Raw genomic sequence first — 9,953 nt, forward strand, 5'->3', positions numbered from 1 at the left:
TACAAAACCTTGCTTGTTTAGATCTCTTTGCCCTGATGATTGCCCTTATCCCTTCTCTTCCAACCTTGCCAATTTCAACGTCATCTCTCGCATGCATTTTACCATCTCATCTAGCATGGAATCTTCCATTTTTTGGATTTGAAATAACTGGCTTTGATGGATTTTCTAACATGGCAGAGAGAGAAGTACCATTAGATACCACCATTTTGTCTCATTGATGTTATCTCTTGGAAAGGCTAGTGAGACTACATCTTTGACTTTCTCCATTCTCTCTTCAATCTTGCTCTGTATTCTTATCCTGCAAGAGTAGTTCAAGCTTCTCATGAACCTCTTGACCTACAACTTGTAGGAGTAGTTCTATCTTTTGCCTATCCAAGTGCATCTTCCTGTCATTGATAATTGTGCATAGCGACGTTCAAACTCCCTTAATAATTTAGGGTTGGAAGTTCCTTCCATTGGCTTTGTAGCCCACTCTAGGAATGTACTTTTAGTAATCGTAGGTGATAAAAACATCTTTGTATTCCGTTCAAAGTTTCTTCAATTTATTAGGAACATTTTCTTGTTGCGGTGACAGAGAAGTAGAAAGAAGAGAAGAAATAGAAGCATGCCACTTTGAAGAATCTTCAACCATAACAGAATCATGTGCAACATTTGATAACAAATGACACACAGAGTAACACAAAAAGAATTCTTCTATTGATCATTTGAAGAGAGCTTCATAAGAGTGGTGAGGAAGGTACATCTTTTTTCCCCAACAACAGTACATACCCACCATTGTATTCAAACATAAGACTATATAAGCTCATAGCTATGGCATAATGATGATCCTTATCCATGCAAACACTTCCGACTTAACACCACATCTACTCTATCCATATTCATTACTTAAAAATCTAAGGCTATATGATATTCTTGGATCTCAAGAGGTACACCTTTAACTTGTGTATCCCACACTTTAGCATCATGGCCATTATCATAGCTACCTTGTAGCAGTGGGAACTAGGTGTCTAAGGTAGCTTGAGACGTTTGATTAACTTGCAGTTCATAAGATGCTCCATCATTTACCATGATACTCACCTTGTGACCTTGGATATAACCATGCATTCTCACAAGCTCGTGTGAACCAAATGTTGGTTGCCACATAGAGGTCGCTCATGATTTACGTACTCGTCATCATGTGCATTGCCAAGCATTACTTAAGTGGAAAGATTGACGTGAAGAAGGTGCCACTTGGGAAAGCATAATTAGTGTTCTTAAGAAGAAATACACCACTTTTGTTTTCGAGGACGAAAACACTTTTCTGAGAGAAGAGTAATGTAAGGCCAAGGGCCTCTGGGAAACCGGCATAGGGATTGCCTATATGTATAGGCAAGGTGGATGGGTGGAGCAAGGGTCTCTCTACCCTCTGGCCTCTCAACACTACCCACATGGCACACACGCACTCAAGATACACTACCAGCAATGGACTAGTAGCATCGTGCGTCCTTAGCTGCTAACCACCTGACAGAGCCACGGTCGCTTTCATCAAGTGTCAACAAAATTGTTAAAAGTATGGGATGACACCTATAGCACCCTAATCTAGAAAAGCAAGAAAAACTTACTAAATTTATTTTAATTAGTATTTTAAGAGGTTGTTTTTAAAATATCTTCAAGGAAATCATTTATTGAATGGCCAATAGTGATAGTGCAACAATATCAAAGATATTTACGAGGCAAGCTCATTGCTCGACACCCCCTATTATCATACATCCTTTGAGGAAGGAAGCAACAATCATGTTTACTATGAGGAAAATATGACAAAATACTTTGAAGACTTTTTACCTTCTCTTGTTTAAAGGAGGCTTGTCATCTTGGAGTGGAATTTGCATTGTCATCCTTCTTTTGTTTAAAGGGAGGCTTGTCATCTCGGAGTGGATTTTGCATTGTCATCCTAGTGTGGATATGCAATTCTCGTGTGAATATGCCACCTTTGATGTTTATTATCTTTTTTGGTCTTTAGTCATAGTCCATGCCCAAGGGGAGGTTGTTGGTTGGGCGTGTCTATTGCCCAATATACTTCTACTTATGGTGTATGCACCACCTCTTAGCTATAAATGCCTGTGTGGCACATTATTTAGGCTAGTAAATTGTGTGGAAGGTCATTTAGACAAATAGCTTAAACATTTATGCTACTTTAGCTATGAAGTCATCCCTTATGTCACTGACAGCTCTTCTATATGAGAGAACCTCTTGTACATTTTATTAGGACAATTTCTAGTTTTATTTTGTATCCTTGCTCACATCACTTCTTTGACAAGTCATTAAGTTTTTATCATGCGTAAAGCTTTAAAACTAATTTATCCACCGTAAAGCTTTTATTTCATGCATTGTTTTTCAAGAATACATGCTGCAAAGACAAAATAGAAAATATTCAGCCACTCAAAAACATATGGTGACCATGTGGTTATATATTATTTTATTTTGGTGTAGTTTGCAAAGATTTAATCTTCGTTGTCGTAACCCTTTTACTCTGTTAGTAGTTTTATCACGAATTTATGGTTCAAATACAAATAAAAAAAGTCAATAGCTCAACAATATTTGGTAAAGGGGTTGTTAGATGACATTTTGGTGCAGGTTGTAAAGATTTAAGATCCACCACTTGGAGAAATATAGGAGAGTAGCATAGGGGGGCCGCTAAAGAGGACCAATTTTATTATGATGCCTACATCAATCCAGTCGATAACTAGTCACTTGATAACTAGTATGTGAAGTTATATTAAAAGGCAAAGGATTTTCTTGTGATTATGAATAATTTGGCTAAACATGTTCAAAAAGCGGCAAAGTACCATGAGAAGTTTGCAGTCGGTGCTAGTACGAACCAAAAGAGAGGATGATGGGCCTTCACCATTTCCCTTTTTTTGTATATTTTGAAAATAATATTGAGTGTAGAAGTAGTTTACCTATTTGTACACTATTTATCGTGATGCATTGTGAGCATAGACCGTACATTGGCTTCTTAAAATATGGTTAGCTATATCTGCCTCGGATGTATCTATATATATATATTCTCTTCTCTTCTCTAATACAAATGTTCATCATTTGTTTTATATTTATGAAACTAGTTGAACAATATTAACAAAGAAGTTATATGACCATATACATCCTCTGCAATCGACTGCAATTCAACTGCGAAATGGTGGACATGTCTACAATCTCTAATGGGCATGGGTAGTGCATGGTGCTAAACAAGTGTGACACAAATTGTAGGTAGGTTGCTTACTCAGAAGCTGCCCAGCTTTGGGTAGCCTATGTGCAAGCATACATGGTGGCTAGGACAAACAAGTTGATTGAATGCATAGAATGCATGAAGGGCAAGATCGAGGACATAGCAAAAAGTTGGCCTGCAATTGTGTGTTTCGTGCCTTAAACTCACGAATCACACAAGAAGCGCATGTGGCTACAAGCTGGTTGAATAGGTGTGAATGCCATATGAGAATGAGAAAAATCTTTCACCATGCGCTCACCATGGTGGTGTGGGATAGTTTCATAGGAAAGGACCGCTAGTGATCGTATTAAATAAAAAGCAGGCGATAATCGTTTAAATTCTGTGATGTGGCCTTTCCACGTTTCTTCGCATATCAGGAAGCCGCAAGGAGAACACACAGTCCTTTTGCTTGACGATCACTTCCCGCGGGCTTTGGCGCGTAAACCCTAATTTCTCAATACCTGTGCACATGTACATCGCCATGGGAGCTCCCTGATAGAGGTCGCAGACCTTGCCTTTGGACGATCCTTCTTCCTCATCTCTTGTTGGTGAGAAAACTCTTCATACTCGTCTTTTGTTGTTTGCACGGGCTTTTAGGCTTGCATTCCGTGTCGCTTCTGCTTCTAGAATCGAAGTAGGAGCATAAATTGAGGATTTGTGGGGCAAATTTGTTTCTTTCAGCGCTTATATATTAAGATCTACAGGCTTCAGAAAAGCTTATTGTTTTAACAATAGATTTCCATACCTTGCACGATAGCCTGCAATGACACGATGCTGTTAAATCCTTATCTGCTTTTGGCCGTAACTGGTTCTCCCTATTGCACTCCTCGTGAAGATCCTTTTAATTGTTCTTTACTTGGATCAGAGTTGAACGTTTTGATTCTCGTTGCTTTCAGGTTGTCAATAAACTGCGAGAATTTGAAGATGATTCTCGCCTGTGAAGGAATGGAGGTTTCTTCTCCTCCCATGTTCACATTGCAGGCGCGTGCTGGGACATTGATGCTTTGTAGAAGGCCCAAGCTGGTTTGGGTTAGTGGATAAAAAGAATTCCTCACCACAGCAGGCTGTGGGATGATGACGATTTTCATCACAGAGATTGATATGCCTTTTGGTTGTAATTTGGAGAATGCCTCTACTTCTAGCCTCGTCGTTGCGACAGATGCCATCTTTCTTTGCCCTTACGCGCCAGCAGCAGATTGCTATGAAATTTGCAGCAGACACCATGACCTGAGAGAGACAGATTCTTTTAGTTTCAAGAGTTTGCATTATAAATATCTTTAACTATATCCTTTTCTTAGTTACGCAGTGGTCATCATGCATAGGTGGGCCAGCCCTCTTTTTCTTGCCATATATCTGAAGCAAGATGTTTTTGGTTTAGTTGACCTTCCTAATGTTGGTTTCTTTTATGAAATTAGGTATAAAGTTATCAAGTTGTTGGGGGATGGCACTTACGGGAGTGTGTGGAAAGCACTCAACTTTCATGATAATGAGATTGTAAGTTAATATTTGAATTGTGATATTTTGATGTAAAATGAGGTTAAGCGTTTCATGTCTTTTCCCCTTCTTCTTTGTTACAGGTTGCCATTAAGAAAATGAAGAGAAAGTATTACTCTTGGGAGGAATGCATGAACTTGCGGGAGGTGAAGGTAAAGCAGTGGAAGTTGTTTGAAACAATATGGTAAAATCTAGGTTTTGTTTTCAGGTAAGGGGCAGTTTTGAGATTTTGTGTTACTGCAGTCTTTACAGAAGCTGAATCATCCACATATTGTGAGGCTCAAGGAGGTGGTTAGGGAGAATAATGAGCTCTTTTTTATCTTCGAATACATGGTAGTCTTTTACACCTTGTGACGTCATTCATTCTTGTAGGATGTAATTAAGGTGTAAGGTGATTTGTCTTCCCAGGAGTTTAACTTGTATCAAGTTATGAAAGATCACTACAAACCTCTTCCGGAATCAAGAATAAGAAACTGGTGCTTACAAATATTCCAAGCTTTAGAGAACATGCATTTGCACGGTTATTTTCATCGTGATCTGAAGCCAGGTAATGCCTGCTAGAGCTGTAATTGTCATAAGGGTCTTGTCTGTGTGATATTGACCCTCTGACAATGCTGAGGTTTTGCAGAGAACCTGCTTGTTACTGGGGACCTTGTAAAAGTAGCAGATTTTGGACTGGCTCGGGAAGTTGATTCCAAGCCACCATACACTGATTATGTTTCAACAAGATGGTATGCAAGTTTTGAGAATCTGAAGATCTGTTTTGATGAATCATACTTCTGCACTAACAAGGTTGTTTTCACAAGGTATCGAGCGCCAGAAGTATTACTTCAGTCCCGGAGTTATGGTCCTGCCATTGGTATGTGTTTTACTTGCGATTATCTGTTGGTAACATATGTTGGCCATTGGTTAAGTTTGAATTACAATACAGACATGTGGGCTATGGGAGCGATTATGGCAGAACTTTTTAGCCTTCGGCCTCTTTTTCCTGGAGAAAGGTTGGAAAAACAGTCCTGCATATTTCATCACATCAATAAAATTTGTTTCTTTGTCATGTTATGGACGTATCTATTCTTACTTTTCAGCGAGCTGGATGAAATTTTCAAGATATGCAGTGTGATAGGTTCACCTAGTTATCAGACGTGGCCTCAAGGCATGGAGCTTGCTGCTTCCATGAACCTTCAGTTTCCCAAGGTCTGGTCTTGGATCTTACCCTGCTTGCAAGACAAGCTATGTTGTTCTGAACAAAACTCTCAATCATAATGTCTATGTCGTTCCGTATAAAATTCTTAGTCATAATGTCTGTGTTAATTATCATTGTTTGCAGGTTTCTAGAGGTGACTTATCTGCTCTAATACCCAATGCAAGTGCTGATGCCATTGATCTTATTCTGGTACTATGTCTTGCTATGCTGAAAGTTTAGTTTTCTGTCCTGCTTTGTGGGATTTTCTTACATTTGGGCAAATTTACATCGTAAACAAACAGGCATTGTGCTCTTGGGATCCTGAGAAGAGGCCCTCTGCTGCTAAGGTGCTTCAACATCCTTTTTTCAAGGTTGGAACTACTCTCTAGCCTTAAAAATTTTTCATAACCTACAGGCCTTTCTTTTGTATTTTAACCTCATTTAACTAGTCCGTTGGTTATAATAGAACTTGGAGTGCAAAGAGTGATGTCTGAATTATGCAACCTTTCATGGGGTATGGCAAGTAATCAACATTGGGAACAGTGTTGAAGCCCTGCAACTGGTGCTAGTTGCTTAGCAACACATTGTATGGCTAATGTTAACCTGGAACAGACAGTGCTTCTTTAATGTTTCCTGCCTGCTAAGGGCGGCTTGCAAACTTCATTTGTTTTGCTGTATTCATAAATGTGGAAGTCCATAAGGGCTTACTGATGTAGCACATGTGTGTGATGGAGAATACTGGAGTCACCATGTCATGTTCACGTGATATGAAGTTTGATAAGAGGCTTTTTTAGAGCTGGCTGTAATAGGGATGTTGGATGCTCTCTTTTTATGAAGTGTGTCTCGTAAGGTTGTAAGGTTTTACAACGTGCAGATATTGTGCAGTTGTCTTTTTGCTAGATTCACCTTATATGCACTCCTTTCTTGAGGGTCTAGGCCTCCTGTTGGCATGAGCAGATTGTTTAGGAGTCACTTATTTGTTGGAAACACTGCAAGTTTAGATGTTGATTGATGTAGTAATTTTTTTTTCTGTTATTTTGTTCAACAGATGCAAGGACAAGATTCTAAGTTCATACCTTCACGAGCTTTAACTTCTGCTAGGATGGGGCTAGCTGAGAAACTTCCATGTAAGTGTTTATAATAAAAAGGCACATTCGGTTCTTTGTCCAAGTGTTATAAGGGTAAGGATGCAACAGCGTGCTTCTGTATTTTGCAGGGGCTCACAATACGCACTCTTGTAATAGTATCCGCGGTGTGGAGCAGGAGTATAATCCAGGTGGAGGCCAGGAGCCAAATACAGAACTTTCTATTGGTTGGAGTGCTCCAAAAAAGCAGCTTCCTTTAGCATCAGGTTTGAAATGGTTCCTTTTAAGTTCCTGTTTCCTCCGCAAGTTTTCCAAGTTGAGCTTTAGATTTTTGGCTTTCTGAAACAAACCTTAGTGAAGAAGGGAGTTAGGCATACATTTGAGTATTGCATGTGAAGCATTGAATGATTGAATGATTGAAATCCTCATTGATATTTCAGCCAGTGGGTCCTCTCATTTAAGAGCCTCGTATGGATCCCTTCTATTTTTTAGATTGCAAACGTGACCCTTCACCTTGTTATTGTTACTTTGCAGGTGCGTTTGTGGGGGTGAAGAAAGTAGATGGTTATGGATGCATGAAGGTGAGCAGCTCTACTGTAGCATGTTAGTATTGATTTATGCTTGTGTGTGTGTATGTGTATGTGAAGAAAGTAGATGGTTATGGATGCATGAAGGTGAGCAGCTCTACTGTAGCATGTTAGTATTGATGTATGCTTGTGTGTATGTGTGTGTGATGGTGTTCCCCTCTTAAAACTCGTGAGTCCAGACTATTCTGAACTTACGAAGGTATATTGATGTATGCTTGTATGTGTGTGATGGTGTTAGCGAGGATGCCATACTAGTACTAGTCAATACTACGCATGGAGCTGCTGTTGTCTTGTGGATGACTACCATTAGTCTAACTTGCGCTTAACCATCAATATTGATTCTGGCCTTTTTCTGGATTCATCTGGGTGTACATGATTGCTTATGCAAAGTCTGAGTTTGGGGACTGTTTATATGCTTACCAGGGAAACCTTGCTGCTGAAACTGTTCCGCGCCAGGTTCAAGCTCACCAAGCCGCAAATCCACAAGGTTTGTGTAAGGAACTAAGCATCTCTCTCTCTCTCTCTCTCTCTCTCTCTCTCTCTCTCATTGTTCTGTTCATGTCTTGCAGCTGTCTCTTCATTTATCACTCCTAAAGCGCATCCTGCTAATGTTCCTGTGAAAGCATCTTTACCGGCCGCGTGCTTTACTAATAAGTAAGTTTGTGACGATTGAGTGTTGTATTGGACATTATAGGTTGTGTCCAGTTGTGACTCGGGTCTTGTTTCACCCTAGCAGGCAGAAGATACAAGCAGCAGTGGCAGTGACCCCAACTGCGGTTACCTTCTCGACACTGCAACCGAGCATACATGGTTTGTTTCCTCCACAGGCAGGCTTACGCCATGGTCTTGTACCTGCCGCTGGCATGCATTGGCTCGTCGACAACTAGATTGCTGTTGGTTGTTACATGCCATCTCTCGTATACATCTTGAAGCGGTGGTAGCTTTGCAAAGACTAGGGATTGCATGATTTGGAGTTTGAAGCAAGACATTATGGAGGTTTTAAGTAGGTTGGTCTGATGGATTTATTACTAATTTTTGGGCTCAATGATCGTTGTAGTTCTTTTACAATCTAGTCGCATAAATGATTATGCACAGTAAGACTCGATTTACCTACTGAATATTGTTGTGGGCAAGAGTGGTTTTGTTTTGATGAAGAAGCCGAAGGGATATTTTGAAATTAAAGTATTGTTCTGTTGTGTCCCTTGCTTGTGTGTTTTTGTGAGTGTCCTTGTTTCAAAGGTTGATTGTGTTCATGTAATGGACTTAGAACTTTCTCGCCTGCATGTTTGTGGTAAAGCTCATTCTATAAGTTTCTGGAACCTCGTGTGTTATGGTGCCATTTTAGTTATGAAAGGTGGCTTTCTGACTTATGTTTTTGCTCGTCCATCTCTTTAGTTAATAACCTTAGGACTGACAATCCTGATATTATGCTGTTATATGTACTTTTGTTTGCATAAAGGACTTTCTGATACAGAAACCCGGTGATATGTGGCACAGGCAAAATAAGATTGCATGTGAGGACAAGGGTCTTGTAAAGTGAAGGCAAGCTAGGAGCCACATGTAGGGCATGCATGGCAAAAGCTTCTGGATGGTGAATGAAAAAGCCTAGGTTTAGTGTAATTTTACCTACAAATTTTTAATGTTACTTTCTATCAAAAGTTTATAAAGGTGAGAAAACCTTTAGCTGTAAACCTTAAAATATACCTGGGCTCTGGAATGTAAGGGAGCTGGGTGAAATGGGATTAGGATATATGCACTTATAGTCTTGCATTGCCTAGCTCTCTTTGGTTGTATGTCAAGAGAGATGGTATTACCCACAAGCTTACATGTCAAGGTGATGTTTTGTGGATAAAAGTCCTAAGAAATAGTCAAGGCTGTGCTTTTTGAAATTGCATGTGCAGGTTGGAACTTTCATTTCTCATCTCATTTGCACTATGGTTGACTTCCGGTATAGTGTTAGGCCAATGAGTGGATAGGTGAAAGGTTTTGCGATGGCCTTGTTTTGCAAGGCTAAAGGAAACTTATTTAGGTGAGGAGGGGTGTTTTATTTAGGTGACCTGTTGTGTAGTCACAAAACTAAAGATGTGTTGTGACTCTTTCTACCTTGCGAGTGGTGTGCATGCTGTGGTTGAAAAATTTAAACTTAGTACACGGTTTGTCTAGACATTTTCATTCTATTTTCTAGTGGGATACTCGGAATTACACTAACTGTGGTTAGTGTGTATCAAAACTAACTCAAAAGATTTATGTACTTGAAGTGAATTATGGGATGTTTAGCTTATGGGCGGTATTATGTTGGAATTTGGGGTTTGGAGTTTCCTTTGGTGGGTGATAATTACGACTCACGAGAGGGGAGCTAT

At 39.7% G+C, this 9,953-nt stretch overlaps 1 protein-coding gene across 2 annotated transcripts; it reads left to right on the forward strand.

Moving 5' to 3' along the window:
* Positions 1–3,590: 3,590 nt before the first annotated feature.
* Positions 3,591–8,794, forward strand: LOC147427932 (cyclin-dependent kinase F-4-like). Of its 2 annotated transcripts, none has more exons than XM_086496279.1 (18): positions 3,591–3,792; positions 4,141–4,566; positions 4,660–4,738; positions 4,822–4,890; positions 4,982–5,071; positions 5,147–5,285; positions 5,367–5,469; positions 5,545–5,597; positions 5,670–5,736; positions 5,824–5,932; positions 6,066–6,131; positions 6,224–6,292; positions 6,970–7,048; positions 7,138–7,272; positions 7,541–7,587; positions 8,017–8,080; positions 8,163–8,247; positions 8,327–8,794. In XM_086496279.1, the coding sequence occupies exons 2-18, from the start codon at positions 4,559–4,561 to the stop codon at positions 8,478–8,480; spliced, it is 1,416 nt and encodes a 471-aa protein (XP_086352405.1). In that variant the 5' UTR covers positions 3,591–3,792; positions 4,141–4,558; the 3' UTR covers positions 8,481–8,794. The 2 variants fall into 2 exon arrangements, with proteins under 2 accessions (XP_086352405.1, XP_086352406.1); XM_086496280.1 differs by having other exon boundaries at positions 3,593–3,792; positions 8,330–8,794.
* Positions 8,795–9,953: the final 1,159 nt, after the last annotated feature.

Source organism: Adiantum capillus-veneris, chromosome 23 (genome assembly GCF_014529385.1).
Source record: "Adiantum capillus-veneris isolate H3 chromosome 23, ASM1452938v2, whole genome shotgun sequence".
NCBI classification, from domain to species: domain Eukaryota; kingdom Viridiplantae; phylum Streptophyta; class Polypodiopsida; order Polypodiales; family Pteridaceae; genus Adiantum; species Adiantum capillus-veneris.

Excerpts from the sequence above, each read along its gene's own strand:
- LOC147427932 (XM_086496279.1), top strand. Across the intron at positions 6,132-6,223 it reads ATGCCATTGATCTTATTCTG|GCATTGTGCTCTTGGGATCC; the intron begins GTACTATGTCTT and ends GTAAACAAACAG. Across the intron at positions 7,588-8,016 it reads ATGGTTATGGATGCATGAAG|GGAAACCTTGCTGCTGAAAC; the intron begins GTGAGCAGCTCT and ends TATGCTTACCAG.